This window comes from Dromaius novaehollandiae, chromosome 3 (genome assembly GCF_036370855.1).
Source record: "Dromaius novaehollandiae isolate bDroNov1 chromosome 3, bDroNov1.hap1, whole genome shotgun sequence".
NCBI lineage: Eukaryota > Metazoa > Chordata > Aves > Casuariiformes > Dromaiidae > Dromaius > Dromaius novaehollandiae.
This window is the reverse complement of record NC_088100.1, coordinates 33,858,775-33,880,929: the sequence shown is the minus strand read 5'-3', so window position 1 is coordinate 33,880,929 and position 22,155 is coordinate 33,858,775. Positions and strand designations below refer to the sequence as shown.

The following is a 22,155-nucleotide window of genomic DNA, read 5'->3' as shown; positions in this document are numbered from 1 at the left end:
TAATTCTGGCTGCTCAGCTTAAGCTGATTTTTTCAGAGAGCTTATCATGTAATATATAGCCCTCTGTATGTGCAAACCAGCCACATGACTTCAGCTTCAACAGTGAGTACAAACTGAATTTCAAAGTCTCTGGTCTTGAGGGACTTGGGGGAACAAAACAACCTATGCAAGCAGGTAGCAGCAGCCGCCTAGAGGACAAACCTAGGACGACACCAGACACCCCAAGGGTATAAACACAACTGGCCAGTTCTGGGTCACTAAATAATACAGCCTTGAGAGCTGACTAGAGCCAGTTTCTGGGTATAACGAAGAGAACCAAGAACATACATCCGACATACATAAAACTATATATAATGAAAACACAGAGGAGGTAACAAGAAACTACAAAAAGCAGTCACAGCTCCTGCAAGTATGGAACAAAGGAGGAACAGAGAGAGATGAATTCCTCCAGTATGGTCTGCCCCCATACAGGGCACTGTACCTGCCCAGTGCTGCTGCTGCTCTGCAGCAGGTCCCCTCACTTCAGTACAGAAAGCATGCTGCTTTTTCATGTGCCATTGCTATATAACTGGGTTAAGAAAACTAGAATTTTAAAGAACCGTGTGTGTAAGCATGTTTTCTGCTCCAGATTTTCCACATGATGAGGAAGTTGAATGCACAGCATCAAGCCAGAGTAAACTCAAATGCAAGAGGCATCTGAGTATGTAATCACTGATGAATACTTGTTTGAAGTGACTTGTCCATCATCACATAAAAGCTCTGGGACAGAGGCCTGAAGAGATCCCAGTTTCCCAGAGCTATAATTAACTAGCTGAGCCAACAATTAACCCCTCCTTCACTAAACATGTTCCAGCTTCTGTAACAAACAGAATTAGAGTTTTAAACATGACAGTCTCTTTATATGCACAGTCTTCATTCATTGCTGGGACGGGCCCATACTGTGCACTGATTGATAAAATGTCTGTGGAGAGAAATGTGGTAATTAATTGAGTATGTCTACACACAAAAAGGCCAGCTTTGCACATACATTTGAATTCAGTGCTTTATGTCATTAAAACAGTCACATGAAAGCAGGATGGCACATGTAAGCACTGATGGAATACTTTAGATATGAATGCAAGCAACAATCCTGCTGTCTTCCAGTCACTTTCTCATTATGGTTTTTTCAAAAAATGTATGCCAGTCTAATAGCCATAGGATGCTTTTTAAAGAGTGATCAACTGTAAACTTATCAATTAAAAACTGTATTTTTTCTTTCTGTTTTCAGGTGAAGTATTGTAGACTCAGGGGTTTTGGAGATTTTAAATTTATTCTGACAGCTCTTTAAGTCAATTTGCTGGTCATTCTTTCATTTCTGGTCATTATCAGTTTCAGTCAGTGCACTGAATTGCTTAGCCAGCCAAACTTTATTACAGTTATAATTTTCCGAATTTCTACATCTGAGTAATCTTTATTGATAAACTTAAATATACCTTCACTATTCTGTCTGAACTCTATTATTTTTCTAAGCTTGATTTTCTCTTCTAGCTATTTATAAGTTATGTTATTTGGAGGCATGGAGGCTAACTATAAAATCACAGACTAATGTGAAAAATCAATCTCAAGCCAAATTAGTGTATACGCTCCTTCAGCACTTCTTCAACAGAAAACAGCCCTCATGGTTACTGTTCTATGGAGTCACTCTTCATATAGAGACATGAAATTACACAGGGACCATAAGCTTCCTGTAAATAAAGTAGCTCTGAAACCTGAAGCCATATAGCTGCCCTTAATGGCACTGTGCCCAACTGCAGGAGCCCTGAAAGGCAGAACCCCTGGCCTGGCCATGGCAAGTTGCTGACACAAGCTCATATATTGGGATAAGGCTGTTACATATGAGCAGCTGCGAATGCACTATGTGATTATACCAAGCACCCGAAAAAAGGAATCAAACTGCAAACCACAGAGAGATACTTTCGGCCACTCTGACAGCTAACCCAGGGGAGTATCCGGACACAGGGACATGTACGGACAACAGGCAGCATGACGGTACCCCAGTGACAGAGTTGAAAAAATCCCTTCCTTCTGCTCCAACTGTCTATTTCTGTTGTTTGTTTCTTGTGCTCTGTTGTGGTTTAGGGAAGCTGTCCTACAATTCAGACATCACGCTCCCCTCAGCTATACTCTTTCAGTTTTCTTAACAAAGTCTGATCAGCTCACAATGTGATAGTTTCTCTCCTGCTAACTGGAGGCAGGAAGAATTTTACAGAGTTTTACCTAAAAATAATATATAAATAATATATATATAGTATATATAAAAATACATATAAAATATATATGTAATATATATATGTAATATATATATAAATAATATATAAATACATTCATGGAGACAATACTCCAGATATGCCTCTATCCAAAAACTGAGAAAGAAGTACATGTACTCCCTCTTTCTCAGACAGTCAGGGATGCAGATGGGACAACCAATTCCTAAAGCTGACCATTGCTGGAAAGATCCCTTGAGAGGTTTTATCCTTATGACTTTATCTAAAGATCTTGACCAGGCTTCCTGCTGCATAAATACTCTTTCTTTTTAAGAATGAACACTGTTTCCGTCCTGGAGCTTTGACAAGTAGATGCTCCTCCACTTCTCAGATCTGATCACAGATAAAATGAACAATTGTCCACATCTGGAAGCTCTAGTCGTGCTAACCCTGCTAGGAAGTCTGCACTAGTTAGAAGTTGCATTTTGCACTATATTAAAATTGTGTGTATTTTTCAGCACAATTTGGCTCAGACTGAATGGACTTACATTCATATTTCTCAATTCTAAACCACTCTATTTTAAGCAAAATAGCAGCACACCACTACTACTCAACATCCAGTTACACCAAAGACTGACAACTTTTCCATCAGCCTGATTTTGATGTGTGTAAAAAATGAAAGAGTATTTTGATTGTTAAAAAGATCTCTCTGTTCCGACAGGTTATCCCTCTAAGAAATGTCAAATAAAGGTCTTTAAGTATCAGTTTCTTAGCCACAGAAACTAGTCAAATTCTGAGCTTTAAAATAAAAAGATGAACTGATGTGCTTTTGAAATCCAGATTCACAACGCTACTCCTATGCTCGTGTTTTCCAGAGCACAATCTTCCAAATAGTCATTAAAAGTGTAGTAATGCTTGTAAATTCTGTCTACAGCAAATAGATCACTATCTTAAGTACAGGCTGGTTTTAGAGAGTTTCAAGTGCTATTTACCACACTCTCCTCTGAAGATCAAATTATTTTTCGGCTCATAAACTTCCAAGTCAGAAAGATTAAAAAAATTACAGTGAACTGTATTTTTAACTCATAATGAATTTTCTAAATTTTTAGCCTTGTTTTCTGTGTTCCTTATGCAATCTTTTGTTTCTGTTGCTTGGTCCCCAGGTGTCTCATAGTGGTGAGTTTCAACCAGAATTGATACAGAGGAAAGGAGTTAAAGATAACAAGTTTTTACAAGTTTTGTGAAGTTTGATAACTAGGCAGAGAAGAGGTAACTAAAAAGTGTCCCTTTCTGACAAAAGGCTGCTATAGTTAGAGCACCAATAGTTATCTATTCTTTTTGGTCTACTAGCTGGCCAGTGAGCACAAGCATAGTTCAAAACCACCCACAACAGGTATTACTCCTTACCTTATCTTAAGGGACATGGAAAATTGCCAGGAACAGTCTGGGTAGGGGAGGAATCATGGGAGACACAGTGGATGAGTGAGGTGGTTGCAGAGAAGGCTGCTCCAGGATGCAACACTTCATTAATTTACCTGTTCAAAAACTCCTTACATGCATGGTCTTTTCACTGAGATAAATATTAAAGTTGAATTGAGTTTATTTTTTATCAGCCCTCCATGTTTTGGTTAACACATGTACATGTTTGGCGAGCACAGCACTAACACAAACATGTACCAGGGACACGAACATATACTTATGCACATAACATACACTGCAAATGGAAATGCTAAATGTGGAAAACCTACATTAAAAAACTGAATCTAGTACCCACCACTGATGGTCTTGATGTCGCCTTATTTTATTTTTGCAATATGAGTTTTATTAGCATCTATGGACTGGATAAGTGCAGTTGACGATTTTAAAGCATACTACACTTTTAAAAATATTGATTTTTATAGTGCGGCCCCATATGCCATCCTTTGTTTCATTAATACTGAGAGACTCTTTGGATGGAATAAATGCTAGCAACAGTCACGTAGTAAAATGTTAATTTAAACATCCTATTTTTAAATAAAGACTTTGTAATGGGAAATTCCAAGATGAAAAGGAATCTTCTGAAAACGTGGCAGACATATGGCATGAATCTCATGAAGGCTTTTATTATTTTATTTTTAATGGCAGGAGCCATGGAAAGTCTTCAGTCTGTCAGCAGCACTGGCTACATTCTGGATGCTATGGGGTACCATCTCAGCTATGGCACTGACTATGTTCTTCATAGTAATATCAACTAATTAATCTCACTCAGTATTAAAAACCCCAAACTATCAATCACTGAAGTAACTGCACCATAAAAGTTGCTTATTACATTACATAAACAATGAGTCTCTACTCAGTGATCCTAAATGTCTTGTTTACAGTAGAAACCTTGGCTACAAAGAAACAGTCCTACATAGGCAAATTGTCAGTAATATAATTGGTATTGTAAATGCAACAGTCATGCTGGTATTTATAACAGTCTTTCTCACACCAAACTGGAATTCCATTACTCTTTTAGTCATGCTGTACAGAAGTTAAAATAGTCTAATATTTTAGTTCTAATACTGAATTCAATAGTTTGTACTTATAAATGACAAACAAAGAGTTAAAAACATATCTGGGAAATCAGAACAGATATTCAGTACTGACATGTGCTCTATTAGGTTCTTATTACAAGTGCTGAAAGAGTCTGACTCCTAAAGCTAGTGGAAATGGAAAGCGCCTGACAATTCAACACAAGTACTCAACACAATGCAGAAATCCAACCAGCCAGAATAAAAAGTACAAACAAATGTTAAACATCCTGATTGAGCAGAACAGTTGCCATGTACTTCAGTTTATCCCTTTACAGCAAAGCACGAATGGCAAAGCACAGGATATGTACTTTGCTGAACCTCCGTACCGGTCGCTAACTATAACACTTCCTTGGTTGTGTGGGAGTTCTCATACATCCTTCAAAGCAACACATTGGTCTTTCTTGCACATGTAAGCTGTGTCTCACTATCCTTCCCCAAATTATTGGTGGTCACTCACTGTTTGCTATTGTTCAACAAAAAAAAAGCTATTAATCATCTTCCCATTTATTCTCCCTCACCCCAAAACTGTGAAGCTTGTTGACATTAAGATATGTTTAAAGGTTCAATTTGCTGAAAACTCTAAACCCCAAATAGTTATCTTAGTACAAATGTCAACATGGCAAATGCACACAGAAGAGAAAGATACCTTCCAAGGCAGAATTAGACCACTGTGTATGGCTGGCTACCTCTATGTGATGTTTGTTTTCAATATTCAGAGTGACTATTTAAACACTCAGAGATCCCAGGTCACCAGGGCAGTACAATTCAAGGGAAAGCAATTGGAGCTCTGTAATATTCTCTTGAACTAAAAATTCCTTTCCTTCCATGAAGAAAGAGGTGGTCTCAACATGAGGTCAGACTGGGCTGTTCTGACAGAGCTAGTCCAAATGTCCCCACTCATACAGTGACACTGCTTTGATGACTCTGAGCTGGAGTCCTGGATGTCTGATCTCTCTCTGAAAAACTCTCTCCTTCCTTACTCTAAACTCCAAAGGCCTATGAAGTTAAACAAGAATGTGTAGGAAAAAGAATTATATGTTTTTATGCTCTATTAGAATCTCTGGGTCATAAACCTTGTATGTAGTATGACCTTGCACTTGTGTTGGAGTTAGTTAGCTGAGTAAAGGTGAGACACTATAACGAAGTCTCTCTTAAATTATTTGTATTATTTTATTTTTTTGTATGACAAAAAATGGGAGGGAGACCTCCTGCTCAAAATTTCCAAAGAAGGAATATTTACAATAGATTTTTTTTTTAAAGGTGAAACATTTTAAGGTAATTCTCTCTCACAAAAACATAAAAAAAAAAACCCCACTGGTCAAAGCTGAAAAAATGGACTACAGGAGGTTCCAGCAACAGAAAGTAATTCAGCAAATTTGATCAAATAGGCAATGGGGAACACTGTACATTGTCCTCACCAGCAGGAGACATGCTTGAACAGGGGCCAACAAAAGAAACAACAATGTTTTATCTGGCTTTGAAGAATTCAGTTCTACTCACTGTATTATTTAGTGGGAAATTACATAGGTTTAAAAACTTTGGCCTTTGAAAGCCATCTAGTGCTAGAGGACTATGACCTATCAGACAACAGTATAATAAAATGCAGTTGCTAAACATTTAAGCTAGAAAACAGATATTTAGTTCCTTAGAAGTTTAGAGATTTTATGTCCTTACAAATGGTGTACACTATCCTAGTTATAGCTTACTGAACTATAACTCAGAACCTAAAGGTTAATCTTGTAGGTATACGAAGTATGACATTTGAAAGTTGATTTTAAACCTTAATACCTATGAAAACCAATAAGATTTAAATATTCAAATCAGAAGGAAAAGCCACTTATTTCTGATTATTTTTGTTATTTGTACATTTAAGCAGGAAACATATATTACTGCATTATAAATATATGAATTGTTTTAGCCAGTATAATTCAGTTCTAATGAATCATATTGCTTTCTTACAAAAGACAGATTCCTGTTTTCATGAAAGATGATGAAGTATTTCATATATATGTGAAGTGCAGTCTAGTCATCTAAAAACTGCACCTGGAAATTACAGGATATACAAATTGTCATGAAGAAGAATACTGAGGTCTTCAATTAAACTAAATTTACAGAGAGATAGTTTTAGAAATAAACTGGGGAAATCTCTCATAATTTTGAACATTAAAAATCATGCAGAAGAAAAAAAAACTTCAGAAAAGAGGACAACTTCATTATAAACTCTCCAAAGCCATGCCAGTTCCTATTATGAACAGAAATGAGTATTGTTTCAGTGAGAGTGCCTTTGCATGGGTGCTTTCAAAGTTGGTAAAAAGTCATATTAATGTATGAATTCTGATCCATGATTCTGATAGATTACAACTGTAGCAATCTGTAAAAATGCAAATACTTAGCTATGCAGGCTTTAAAGCATATATAATATGAAAATCCTTTAGAAATGTGCCTATATGTAATAATCGTGAGCTAAGATTTTTAAGCAGAAAGGCTGATCTGATTCATATGTGAACACAGATGCAGCATAATGCATTATTTCTTTTACTGCTACAAATACGTAATTGAGCTGTGGCTTTAGAAGTGTGGCCTGAGAAGTTGGGGATAGACTTTCCACAGTGACATTTTGAAATGCTGTGCGTGGCTGAATTCCACCATAAAAGCAAGAAACACCCTTATGAAAATGCAGCTTTTCAATTTGATACAGCTTGGTATTGCCACACCACAGTTTGTGAAGCTGTGGAGATTTCCAATAACTGGGATGCTGCAAAATCTACATACAAGATGAATTTATTATGTTTTCAACTATGATATCCTGCAGGCTCCCAAAATCCTCAAAAGAGGAACCTTCACACTTCCATGTGCATGAGAACCTCTCCTTTGCCAGACAGGGAAGGATCTGGGTTGAGGGCATTTTGCATAACTAGAAGAATATTCCCTTTTATACAGAATACCAGTATAGAGAGCTGTAGAAATCAGGAACAACCAACTTGGTTTAGTATACCCAGTCTAAGACCCATCCCTCTTGTGCTAAACTACAGGAGCAGCAGTGTCTCACTGCAAATAAGTATACCTCAAACCTTCTTTCTGTATATAACGTGAACTCTCCCTGAAACAGATTTATACAAGGAAGATGGTATCAAGCCTATGTGAGGTACAAAAAATTCTGCAATATCCAACACATTTTCAGAATCCTGTCTAAGGTTTAGATGCTTAGCGTGGCATGGTGAACAGCCCATACAAAACCAGCTTGAAGGTGCCTGTGAATTTGTTCCCTTTTCCCAGATGATTTGCTTTTGCTGATGAATAAAGAGCAGTGTTCTTCTGCTGTGGCTTCCACTAATTCTGTCTGTAAGTATCTATAATAAACATTAAAAGATTTTACATTTCCACTTTTTCAATATCAGTGAAAAATATTAACTATGGTGTACACTGCAGCACAAATTCAATATACAGATTTTAATTACTTTTGTAATTAACATGAAGCAAATGGGTCTCTTTTTCTCAACACACTACAGCGACTCATCAACTGAAATACATTAAAAGCCTTCGGCGTGTTACGTTTTCCTTGACTGTCATGACATGAAGTTAAATTTCACTGAGCTGGCTATGTGATGCAGTACTGCTGCATATCAAGTGAATTACTGAACCGACAAGGATGGATGCAGCCCCAATCTAAATGCAGGATAGGGGAAGGAAGGAACAACTTTATTGCACAGCTCACAAGATATATGCTCATGGTGGCAACAGTTTGCACTACTGGGAAACCTGAGAGGAGGTCAGAAGACCCTTCAGACTCTCTCCACTTCATTCTCCCTCATCACCCGAACTAGCTGAACTAGCTCCAAAATGGGAGGATGGAAAACCAATGGGAGAAAAATCTATTTCCAAACCAGGGAGTCCTCTGTGGCTACATGTCCTTGAGATATCTCTTGCAAATCCACACTGCTGTCTTTTCCTCAACGAGGTGGCAAACCTCCAGTTCCTCTATCTGGCTCCACATTCAAGATACTGAGCATTTTATGTAAGAGAATAGTGTAATAATGAGTGTAAAATGAAACTCTGAACAGAAACAAGCATATACATGTACAAACATTACCAGGTAAGAGGGGGCTTCAAGCACAGAAAAGCCAGTCAGCACTCTAAGCATCCTAAGGGACTCCAAGCAGAATGTCCCCATGTCAGTCTAGAAGAGGGGAAGGCAGAGGTCTTAATTCGAATCACTGGGCAAAACAGACATTTTGTCTGGCTTAGAGTTTGCAAGCTCATCTCCCTACAAGTTTGAAGAAACTGGCTCCACTGTAACTGACAGAATAAAAAGTACAACAGGATAAAAAGGACAGGTGATTCTGCTCCATGCTAAGGAGTCTCCTGCAATTACACGAAGTCAGAGACTGCCGACTCAAAAAGCAGGAGTCTCCAGAACTGTTGGAGTAACTAGGAAAGTCCTCAAAAGCATGGAGAAGAAAATGCCATTTAAATGGCCTCATCTCCAGACAACTCCTGTCGTGACGGTAACCATCAGCAGAAGTAACATTAGATTAGTTTCTTAGAGAGACTGACACAGACCTAGCAGTGGTCATTTCTAATGCCCACTGACAAACTGAAAGAATTGTTGGAGCTGGACCAGAAGTGTGAGTCCATAAAGTTAACTTCGCATGATACGCTAGCTTTGTTATCTTCGGTTTCATAGCACATTCAGAAGGCATCAATTTCTGTGCATCCTCAGCCATGGTCAGACCAAAATTTAGTAAGTTTCCTTTTAAAGGAAAAGAATGAACAGGAGATTCATTAGGTATGGGACATTTCCTTTTCAGTACAAAAATTTAAGGATATTTGGAAACTACAGTTATAACTGACAGCTAATTTTGATTCACTGAGTCTTCCCTCTCAGTAAATATTGCTAATCAAATCTGAGAGGGGACAGTAAAAGACGTTAAGTTTCTCAGATTTATTCCTCATTTTAATGGCATTGAGAGCCTATGGAGAAAAGGCCAGGAGCAAGGTTCTGAAGGGAGCACCGTGCAGTGGTCCATGTCGGTAATGGCTAGTTCTTCAAAGAGGCTCAGTATCTGCAGAGACTGGACACTGAGGGAGATGTTGGGAATTGAGAAATTCACCCACGTGTAGCTGTGTCTCCAAAGGCACAGCTTCTGACATGATGGTAGTATTTTGACCATTTGGAATCTTCTGTGTGTTGATTAGGGCAGAATTAATGACACTGTATAAGATACTGGTGAGACTTCATCTACATTGCTGTATATTCTTCTGGTAACAAAAATTCAGGAAGGTTTAATTTCAATTAGAAACTGCCAGAGAAGGGCTCCTAGGATGACCAGTGAAATGGAAGGTATATAATATACAACTGACTAAAAGAACAGCTAGTTTAACCAATAAGCTACAACTGCTTGCTATGATACATCAGGGAGTAAACAGCAGGGAGAAAAAAATATTTAAATAAGAAGCCAATATTGGCACAAGGACAAATGTGAACAAAGTGTTTAAACTCTTTGTGAATAAATTTAGGCTGTAATTAAAATAAATTTTCAGAGCATCAAAGGAATGAGATCTGGAAAAACCTTTTAAGAGAAGCAGGCAAGATCAAAAATAACTAATTAAGTTCAAAATGGAGCTTGAAAATATATTAATGTGCAACAGTTCTTTGTGACAGGATAGCTTATATTCAGTGACCCTAGAGAAGTCCCTTCCAGTCCAAAGGATTATTTGTATTTTCATAAGTGTGTTCATGCACACTCAGAGAAGTAAAGCAAAAAGCACAGGGTTCAAGAACAGCCTCCTAAATTGGTTAAGAATCAACACTTCTGTGTGTGTGTGTGTGTGTGTGTGTGTGTGTGTGTGTGTGTGCGCGCGCACGCGCATGCGCATATGCACACGCATGTGTACCTGTGCCTAATGTGAAGATCTGAACCTGAAAGAGGCCATAAGGAAACCCCAAGGAAGAGGTGAATGCTAAAAGCTAGCATGCTATGACAACAGAGGATTAGCTTTGACTAATGCAAACTGAGTTGCAAAGTATGCGTGAGTGAGGTAAAAGGTCAGCATCTACAAGAGATGATATGAAAATGGGAGAAAGACCTCTGGCTTTGAACACAGATGAAACATAATTTTTCAGTCCTGTCACTGCTGTTGTTTCATACTTTTTAACTGTCATCTATTTTTCTTTCTGTATCTAAATATTTTACTTTCATTTAGCTTCAATCTAATCTGGCTTGAATTAGAAGTTATTTCCAGATACAGAATATTCACCTACCCAACACATCGCTCATAGAATAACAGACTTGCTGAGGGGATGTGGAGTCTCCATCTGTGTCCATGTCAGGTTTTGAATATCTCCAAGGACAGAAACTCCACAACCTCTCTGGGCAACCTGTTTCAGTGCTCAGTCAGTAAAAAGGCTTTTTCTTACATTCAAGTAGATTTTTCTGTATTTAATTTGTGCCCATTGCCTCTTGTCCTGTCACTGGCCACCACTGAGAAGAGTCCAGCTCTGTGTTTACTCCCCCCCATCAGGTATTTATGGACATTGATAAGATCCCCCTTAGCCTTCTCTTCTCTAGGCTAAACAGTCACAGCTCTCTCAGCCTTGCCTCATAGGAAAGATGCTCCAGTCCTTTAATCATCTTAGTAGCCTTTCACTGGACTTCCTCCAGTAGCTCTATGTCTCTCTTGTATTGGGGAGCCCAGAAGTGGACACAGTACTCTACATGTGGCCCCACCAGGGCTGAGTAGAGGGGAAGGATCACCTCCCTTGACCTGCTGGCAACATTATGCCTAATGCACCCCTGGATGCCAACGACCTCCTTTTCTGCAAGAGCACATTGCTGGCTCATGGTCAACTTGTTGTCCACCAGGATACCAGGGCCTTTTCTGCAAAGCTGCTCTCCATCTGGTTGGTCCCCAGCCTGTACTGGTGCATGAGGTTATTCCTTCCCAAGGCTCTGCATGTCCCTTTGCAGAACTTCATGAGGTTCCTGTCTGCCCATTTCTCCAGCCTGTCGAGATTCCTGTGAGTGGCAGCACAACAGTCTGATGTACCAACCACTTCTCTCAGTTTTATACTGTCTGTAAACTTGCTGAGGGTGCACTCTGTCCCATCGTCCAGGTTATTAACGAAGATGTTAAACAGTATTGGCTGCAGCATCAACCCCTGGTTACTCTACCAGTGACTAGCCTCCAGCTGGACTTTGTGCTCCTGATCACAACCCTTTTAGCCAGGCAGTTGAGTCAGTTTTCAGTCCACCTCACTGTCGACCCATCTAGCCTGTACTTCCTCACTTTGTCTATGAGAATGTTACAACAGACGGTGTTGAAGTCAATATGTCCACTGCCCTCCTGTGATCAACCAAGCCAGTCATCTCATTATAGAAGGCTATCAGGTTTATCCGGCATGATTTCCCCTTCATAGATCCATTCTGATCACTCTCAGTCACCCTCTTTTGCTTAGTATGTTTGGAAATGGTTTCCAGGAGGATTTGCTCCATCTCCTTCTCAGGGATCGAGGTGAGGCTGACCGGCTGGTAGTTCCTTCGATCATCCTTCTTGAAGACAGGAGTGACATTCGCTTTCTTCCAGTCTTCTAGAACCTCTGCCAATTGCCATGACCTTTCAAAGATTATTGAGTAGCCTCACAATGGCATCAGCCAGCACCAGCTCCGTCACTATTCATGGGTGCATCCTCTCAGGTCCCATGGACTTGTGTATGTCCAATTTATTTATGTTTCCTAACCTGATTGTCCTTTGATAAGACCAAATAATCCTTGCTCCAGATGTTCCCACTGGTCTCAGGGGCCTGGGATTCCTGAGGGAAAATCTTGCCAGTAGAGATAGAGGCCAAGAAGGCATTGAATACTTCAACCTTCTCCATATCCTTTGTCACCAGATCCCCTGCCCCATTCAGCAATAGGTCCACTTTTCCCTCATTGTCCTTTTGCTGCTGATAGAAGCCTTCCCTGTTGCCCTTGACATCCCTTATCATATTCAATTCCAGGTTGGCTTCAGCTTTCCTAACCCCATCTCTGCACACTCAGACAGTGTCTCTAGGTTCCTCTTGGCTGACTGACCCAGCTTCCACCTCTTTTATGCTTCCTTTTTAAATTTGAGATTAATCAGGAGCAACTTGTTCATTCATGCAGACCTCCTGCTGCCTTTACTTGACTGCCTGCATGTTGGGGTGGACCATTCTTGAGCTTGGAAGAGGTGATCCTTGAAAAATAACAAGGTCTCCTGGACCCCTCTTCTCCCCAGGACCATTTCCTATGGGATTCCTCCAAGCAAATCCCTGAAGAGGGATTTGCAAAGTCTGCTCTCCTGAAGTCCAGGGTTGTGATCCTGCTTTTTGCCTTGCTCCCTCCTCACAGGACCTTGAACTTCACCATCCAATGGTCTCTGCCCCTAGCCTTCACATTCCCAACCATTTCTTCCTTATTTGTAAGTATGAGACTCAGCAGAGTGTCTCCCCTCACCAACTCCTTGATCACCTTTGCTAGGAAGTTGTCATCAATCCACTCCAGAAACCTCCTGCACTGCTTGTGCCCTGCTGTTCTGCCCTATCCAGCAGATATGGGTTTGTTCAAGTTCACCATGAGCACCAGGGCCTGTGAATATGAAGCTTCTTCTATTTCTCTGAAGAAGGCCTCATCTACTTCCTGATCAGATGGTCTGAAGCAGACACCCACCACAGCATTCCCATATTGGTCTGCCCTCTGCAGCACTTCAGTTATGTGAGCTATCCCATCATGTCTCTGTGCTCCTGATGAGACTGTAGCCCTGAAACTGCACACAGACCTCTAATTCCTCCTGTTTGTTCCCCACGCTGCATGCATTAGTGCACAGGCACTTCAGAGAGCTACCTAGTTGTGCTTATGTCCCAAAAAGGTCTGAGAGCTTCCTCCATCATGCTGTGGTCTTGGCACTTTATTACTTGTGTGCATGCTCTTGGGGAAGTCCTCTTTTGTTGATTATGAGGTCCCTCCTGTCCACATCACCCTGCACCCTTTGCTTATCCACCCAGTCCACCCCTTCCTCACTTGATTTTGTGTACTCTGCTCCTTTCCTCATCATTCCTGGTTTAAAGTTGTAGTGAACTAGAGCTAAAGTTCAAGTGTACCGAAGGAATAACAGCTACATTAAGCTGCACAGGCTGTTCTGGAAATTGGTGATAAACAGGTTTGTCACGGAGAGCCTCATAGTATGAACCAAAAAAGCTCTTTTCTCTTCAGTAGTATATTGGGAACATACCTGAATCCCAAGAAGCGTACATGACTTTGTGATACAAGCCATTCAATGGCATGGGATAATACATGAAATAAATTAGGACTTGTTTAAGTCCACTGTTACAACTTACTGTATTACTCTCTTTCCTTAATAAACCCCTTTAAAATATTCTTATTAAATTTAAGCATTCAATTAAGCAGTGCATGTACAAGCAGATCAAAATATGGTACATACATAATGATATTATTGTGTAACACACATTGGTTAAGATACCAAACATAATTTTTACTGAAGATGTGCTTTTCAAATGTAAAATGAGGAATAACAGTGATAGTTCTAATATAGAGATAATTTGTTCCAAATTTTGATACACTGAGAGAAATTTACTTTAAAAGTATTTATCTAGTCTTTCACATACTTGGCAGATTTTATTTAAGGAGATTTAAGCAAAACATCTTATGGAAGCCAACTGGCTAACTCCTGCAAAATGGAAACCTCAGGCTCAGCTCCTGCAAGTCTCCACATAAATGACAGTGGCCTACTTGAAATCAATGAGAAGTACATCTTCAAAGGTATCTTTGCATAAACAGGCTGCTAATGAATAATGATGCAATGAGAGTGGGCATAATTTTAATTGAAGTGAGCAAACATCCTTCCTCTGATCAAGGCTATATGGTGCTGATTAATCATCACCTGTTTAACAAGAATTCTTACTTATCAATTATCTTATTTACCTTAAACCTTGAAAAATTCCTTTCTCCTTCACATAGGATGTGAGAAATGTTCCTGAGTCATACAAGAGAGTCTGTGGCATACACAGGCACCAAGTAACTCTTGACTGTACCATGAATTATTAAAGACTATGATTGATGAAAGCAAAATTCCATAAAGAAGGACTGGTAACCTGACTTAATTACGAAACACACACTAACTCCAAATACTATGGCAAGCCAAATGTAGAAGTCTGGTTCTGATTTAAGTCAATATTCCCAGAATATCTGATATTTGCCTGGACTTCCACTAGAAAGCATGACAATTAAGCAAAATTCCCAGTGCAGTAACAAGAAAAATGTTTGAAATAATTTCATAACTAGACAAATTTACTCATGCATAGCTGTTTGTTAAAACACCCACCTGAAAATGTTAATCAAATTAGAAATGAAAAAGCTGTTTTATAGACTTATATGTTGAACTTGCATCAATCATAATTCCCTCTTGTAACCTATTAGAAATGTTAATCAACAAAATCTTCAGACTGAAGAACTAATGATATTTGCCATGCATGCTATGTCACAGCTTTCTGACAGTAATTCAATTACAAATATACTGTGGGAATGAGATTAGCCTGGTGCCTTAAAAGGTTTAGGCACAGTCTTGTGGCTGATTCAAAGGAAAGGGAAGATTTGCTTTCATTCTCCCAGTGTTGCTAACTTGCTCTGCATTCTCAAGTTTCCTAATACTTCAAGACATTATATTTGGAATTTGAACCAAAGAACAGATAGCGTGTTATCTATCTATTCAAATAAGATATACAGTATTTTTGTGTTGTTATGCTTCAGATTGTTTTATCTTTATTATATAGACAGTATTTTGTTCTGTAAATGATGTGTATTATGAAATACACAATATAATTTGAATGTAATGTAACTCATGAAAGTTAAATATTACCGAACAAATGCAAATTGTTACACATTTACATGTTACACATTGTAACATTTACATGTTACAATTAATGCATATGCTTTAAAGCCGTAAGATGAAGATGTGGTTCCAGGCTTTAAAACCTTTACTGATTGCAAAAAGAAATAACTATTTATAAATATAGGGTAATACAGAATACATTGCCTGAAATGAAAGAATATAAAACCCTCAAAATTGAAAGAGAGCGAGCTATTGATTGATTCTGCCTGGATTGATGGGAAAAAAGAATTAGCTACCTTTTTAAAGGATATTTCCTTCCTTAGAATTTGGGAGGAAAGGTCAGGAAGCTGTTTATGCTGCCAGGAGTGGCAGTGAAGTCAGTGGATATAAACTGCATTCACTGTGATCGGCAACCGCCACCCTTCTGACATCCAGCAATAATGATACCGTGTACAGAATTACAAGAAAACTGTTGCTGTTTCGTTAGTGACAGCCTAAACAAGACAGTGTGTTGTACTTTTATATGCCTAGAATCTTAACCTATATCCCTTTTCACAGATGCATTAATTTCAGGGATAATCAGGTTACATTAACTAATAACATTAACTAAAACTACTGGCTTCTTAAAATCAGCTAGACCACTTCATGTTCAGAAATTGACATCACAACCCTTTACATGAGTAAGTAAACTGTTTTTCAGTTCACATAGTGATGTTAAAGATGTACAGTTTAACTTCAGTTAACTAATCTGACAGCCGGAGTAATTCATCTCCAGCCACAATTCTCCATTTAACTTAGTTAACTCAACTTGCTGGTGATTATCCCTAGGCTTCATTCTCCTCTACTCAATGTAGAGAGAGGCTAATGCAGAGCAGGAACCTTCCTTCTGTATTCTGAATTTGTGTATTTTTCTCTTGACTACAGAGGGCACCAAAGGATACTAGTTGGATGAGTTAGTTAAGGGAAGTGGCTAAAACTGGGCCACCTGCTTTAAGTTTCTACGTGCTTACTAGGTTCTTCATAGCTCTCATCTCCAAAAGGTACAAAAGTGGTGCATAAAAAAAGGCAATTTAAGTAAGTTTTTGTGTTTAAACTTAACGTTACACTCACACACTTGCCATGGTCACTGGGCCGATGCACTTGCAGATGAAGATGCTTGTGGAAATATAGTTTCAACAAGGTAGAAGACAGGAGGTTAAAAAACGCTTTTTTCTTTGCCTCTCCTGCTCTAACCTTAACATGCAGCATGACTGCTATATGTTAACATCAGGTTCTTTGGAGACAAAAATAAAATTAAACTTCAAATTACTCATAAACTTTGAACTTCAAATCAGTATTTACTTGAATGCAATGAAACATTAGTAACTAAAAGAAAGAATCAATTTCGCTTGATTTCTGATGTGTAAAATTAAAGTACCCTATCTAAACTAGTCCCTTAGGGTTCCTTCAAAAATTAATGCAAAAAGAGAACAATTTGCCTGCCCATCTTTGACATCTATCTGAAGATGAGGTGAACCACCCAAGATAAGGGGTCTTTGCCTCTTTCTAAAGATGACTTAGGGAAGTTAGAGAAATAATTTAATACATTAATTTTTAGATGAATTCCATTGTAGATGCATAGCTTTTAAGGCTGAAGTTAAAGAGGATGAATCTCACTCTGAAAAACTGCTCATAATATAATCAACCCCTTTCCCCAAACTGACTCTCCACTTCCATATAAAAAGTAAGTGGCACAAAAAAGTGATTAAAAACTACGTGACAGAGGCTACCGGTAGAGAAACAGGAGTGGTGGAAGCTAACTTTGCCTCAGATCATCAGCAAAATGCCTTCTCCTTTTCTCTTCTTCAACATCTAATTTCTTTTCATTTTGACCTCTCTTGATATCTAATTCCTATGATACATCATTTTTGCAGGTGTTTAAGGACTTCAGCCTTTCCATAGTCACAAAGAGCAAACATTCAAAAATAAGCATAGATAGCTTGCATGGAAAATTATGAACAGCAGATGCTACTCCTAAATCCGCTGGATACAATGCTTTCTAACAACATAACATGAAAATGATTTTAAACCTCAGTAAGAAACAGTATTTGAATAATGTTGTAAGTATCTATGAGTTAAATCTAAAAATGAATTAAATGATTAATTTTAAGACATACTCTATCACTTTATAAGACCAGATTCATTATCAGTAATGGTAAAAGAAAGATCAAGTACAGCAATCTACAAAAACAGTATTAAGAGTCTGACCTTGCAGTGTTTGCTCACACGAATGGCCCTAATGATTTCAGCAGTTTTATATGGCCAAGAAACATGTACATTCATAGGGATTCAGTCCAGGATAAGACTTTTACAAGCAAATAATTATCTAAAAAGTTCCACTGAAGTGAATGGGTCAGCTCATGTACGGAAAGTCAGTCTAACACAGAAAGTCCTCAAGGAATTGGGATGAAACAGTACAGAAACACTGATAAGATCAGATTTATCAATGTGATAAATTTATGAAAGTGATTAAATCCAGTCCATTCCTATAATTTTCATAATCTTAGAATTTTGCCCCATTGCAATTAATCGTTGAAATGGGCTAACTGCAAAGACAGCATACTAGGCATCTCCCACTGATGTTAATGGGACTTTGGGGGGAGAATAAACACACGCAGCTTAGAAGAAAAACAATTAAAATTATGACTGACTTTCAAAAGCTGTTAATTTCTTCCTCATAATTGTTCACCTGTTCCCAAGGTGCTCTCTCTGCAAGAGATTGAATCAGAACAAGGATCTGACTCTAGGTTTCCCCCTTTCCAGCCTAGCATGAGGTTATTGATTCTCCTGCGGTTGAGACTCTTCTGATATTTGTGATCAGACATTCTGAACCCAATGAACCTTCCTGATAAAATCTTCTCAACAGAGACATACTTATGGGAAAAAATTCTATTTTGTTCAACCTGTTAAAGATACTGCATTGCCTAGTTGAAGAGATTCAGTCTCTCAAAAATATAGCTTTTTTTGGAATGATTAAAGTCCTCTGTAAGAGATAAGCACTAAGAAGTTGCGCTCCAATGAAATGTAGCATTTAAACACATGATTTAAAATAATTTTAAAAACAAATAACTTAAAATACATTTACAGTTCTACCACAATGCTCTGCTGGATTATAGATTACATTATTAATGCAAGTCTCAGGTTTTGATTTCACCTATTTGAAACATGATTTTGAATATATTTGTGAACTTCCTTTAACAATGAAATGAGGTGGGGCTGGTTCATACATACAGTCCAGTTTCTGAGTCCCCCTAACATCCGTTCCCATGGAGGAGGCAGACCAAACTGTACCTTGCAGCTGAACTTCTCTGTTGGCAAATCTGTTCAGAAATGTTCTGAAATACTAAATGATACATCCAGACTTTCGTCATACTCATTTTCTTCATAGGAATAACTTTTAAGAGTTCTTAATTCATTCCCTATCTTGTAACACTCACTTAAAATCAAATTTGTGAGAGCTCGTGGATGTGATCACAGACTACTAACCCAATCCTACATCCATTTTAGCTGGTGAGAGTTTTGTCATTGACTTAAATCAAGGCAGGGCTCCATCTCTATATCTCAAGAAGTACTAAACTGAGAAGTACATTATTATCAAGGAAAAAAGAGATATTTGACTATTGATAATGTAAACTACTTCAACTATTTTTGAAGCAGAGATATTAAAGACTACTATATAAATATTTGTTTCAATGCTAGTGATTTATCATGTGTGTAGGTAGGCAGATAGATACACAGATAGAAAGAAAAACAACAGGGTTGTCTTATGACATAAAACTCTTCAGAGGACAAATATAGTAAGACTTCTGCTCTAATACTTTTTTGGCATACAGTTTGCACTGATTCATGGCTAGCAATGAGATGATAGTGTGTGTACAAATTCTACTTGCTGTAAATATATTAATCTGCTCTTTCTTTATGACAATTTTTGCTTTCTGTTTAGAAGCACAGGTGCAAAAAGCACTGTCATCTTATGCTAGCAATGGAAGACTATATGTACACAAATACATTTCATAAGCTCTTACATTGCTGTGGTCATCTAATTTCCATCATTTCTAGTTGTATTTTGGCACTTAAATAAGAAAAAGATGTGTGATACAATTCAAGCTGCATTGAGAACTCACCTGATCCTGCCCCGAGGGCGTTCAGATTGCTCTGACATAAAACTTGTGCTGCTGAGGCGTGAGGCACTGCTGGTTCGGGAAATGGCTGACACATCACTGACATCGCTATCTGATGATTTGGCAGAGACGTTATCACAACTTCTGTACTGATCTGTTTGTATGTTATACTAAAGAGCAAGAAAAGAAAGGGTGAGGAGTTTCATCATGATATAACGTATATATTGAAACAACAAATGACCTACGTATGACAAATCTCTAACTGTTTTTATATCCAACAAAATTTCATGAAATTCAGAGAAACACTTATATTAACATCTTTATGTCTATTGAAGAAATGAAAAATGGTATTTATGGAATAAAACAGATACCTGAAATAAATTACAGAATTTAAATTTAAATAGGCTGCTGGTTCCTCAGTACATCGTAATTATGATATATATTTATGCAGCAGATGCACACCTTTTCAAGCATGTGTTTACTATCTATTTGACTATACACTTTCCTCCCATTTTTTCAAATATTAAAAATATACTACAAAATACCTGTAGAGAGTCAGTTCTGAACAAGAGAACTGCATATGGGTCTGGATGAAATGTAATGCTACACAAGTTTGGCATTTAGGGTTGATTCCAATATCTAAGTTCTATGAGAAAAGAAAAAGAGTACACTATCTACTTCCAGATATCTCTATGTGTCATGATACTAGAAAGCTAGTCTGGCAGAAAGCTAAAACAGCAAAAATAGTGTTTGTTTTCAGGGAGATCAATTCCCTGATCTAGCTGGGTTTATATGAGAACTAGCAGAAGACCAGCAGCAAGAATAGGTGGTTGGGGTGGACATTGCCACCCTTTTGTTAACAGCAGAAGCTTTGATTGGTTAAAACTGATTGCAACACCATACCCTCTATCACATACTACTCACACAGTCATACTACCTACATTTTCAGTAAGAATATACATAAAAAGGGACTTCAGCCCTAGTAACGTCACACTTACCTAAATCTTCAATTATACAGATAAGGATCAAATCATAGTCAGGTTCCCAAAAATAAAATTCGCTATCATTAGAGAGAAAGGGACCTATGGCTGAAAAGTGACTTAAGTAGTGGTATACTTTTTCAGTGCATATTATGTGAAAAATATTAACAAGTGCTAACATTAGTCAGTTTTTGACATGACAACTCTAGGGAGTCCATTTTCCAGATCTGTGCTCTGTAAAACTGCAAGTCATAAAAGTTTATTTATGAATTATACACAAAGGTGTGACAGTCTATGAATAGCCCCAGCTGAACTTAGCTCTGGGTTGCAGGCTGAGTCAGTCAGCAAATGTCATGATTTAACTTTAAAAGCGTGTCAAACATGAGCTGAAGTTTCTGCAGATGAATGTATCAGAGCTCCCGTCCTCAAGCCATGTTTATCTTCCTTTGCCCCAGTGCCTTTCAGCAGCTCCCTCACAGGTCTCCACAATACACTTGGGAACCTCTTGTTAATCCACCAAAAGCAAGATGAGGAAGCTAACTGGAGTAAGGAAGGGGAGGAAATAAAGAGGATACAAAGGACTGATTTTACATATGGGATTCCTGATGAAAAATCAAAAAGTTTATGTAAAGTTTAGCTTCTCAGCATGTGTTTCAGTGTCACTCACAGCTCCTTTACAGCCAAGATTCAGAACACAAACCAACTTATGAATAAAAATCCTGTGGGTTTGACCTGAGGAGTGTTCCCTGAGGAAACTCTTAGCAATACCACATGAGGGGCTTGCATAGGCTGACTGAATAAAAATCACTGAGAGACAAAAAAACTCTGGCTCGCTAACGCTAGATTTTCAACCTCAAATACTAAGTGAAACTCAGCAGCATGATTCCAGAATACCACAACACCTTGGAGCTCAAATAACATGTCTAAGAGGCATTGACAGGGAAACATATGCAGCAGAAATCTAATTTAATAAAGGAGGTGACACAGAGGATTCAGGAATATGCCAATATTTAAAAAAAGTTTCAACTCCTGTAAGTATTTATTTGAAGATTCTCTTTCCGAGTGACTTTGTGTGACTTATCTGAATATAAATTACCAATGGGGTTAAACTATGCTGATATGTTTATCCTGACCATCTTTTGGAAATAGCTCATAGGATCTTTTAAATATTTTCACTGCTTGCCCTCTTCCATATTGCAAAATGCCTCTCTACAAAACTAAAATACAAAACACATCAATTCTTATCAGCTCTATTTCATAATAATGAAACATTTTCATCTCTGTAGATATCAAAATTTCCTTCTAAAGTTTATACTTTAAAAAATTCTAAGCAAGAATAAAAGTTATAAAA

At 38.1% G+C, this 22,155-nt stretch overlaps 1 protein-coding gene across 14 annotated transcripts in view; it reads right to left on the bottom strand.

Annotated features, from left to right (window-relative positions):
- The window catches only part of RIMS1 (regulating synaptic membrane exocytosis 1), a 356,720-nt gene that overhangs the window by 58,091 nt on the left and 276,474 nt on the right, over positions 1 to 22,155 (bottom strand). For 12 of the 14 annotated variants that reach the window (XM_064508655.1, XM_064508656.1, XM_064508658.1 and 9 more), the window contains one exon: positions 19,828 to 19,994. The exons of the other annotated variants lie outside the window; for them this stretch is intronic. In XM_064508655.1, the coding sequence (XP_064364725.1) occupies positions 19,828 to 19,994 (167 nt within the window). The remainder of the gene's footprint in view (positions 1 to 19,827; positions 19,995 to 22,155) is intronic. 14 annotated transcript variants of the gene reach the window in all.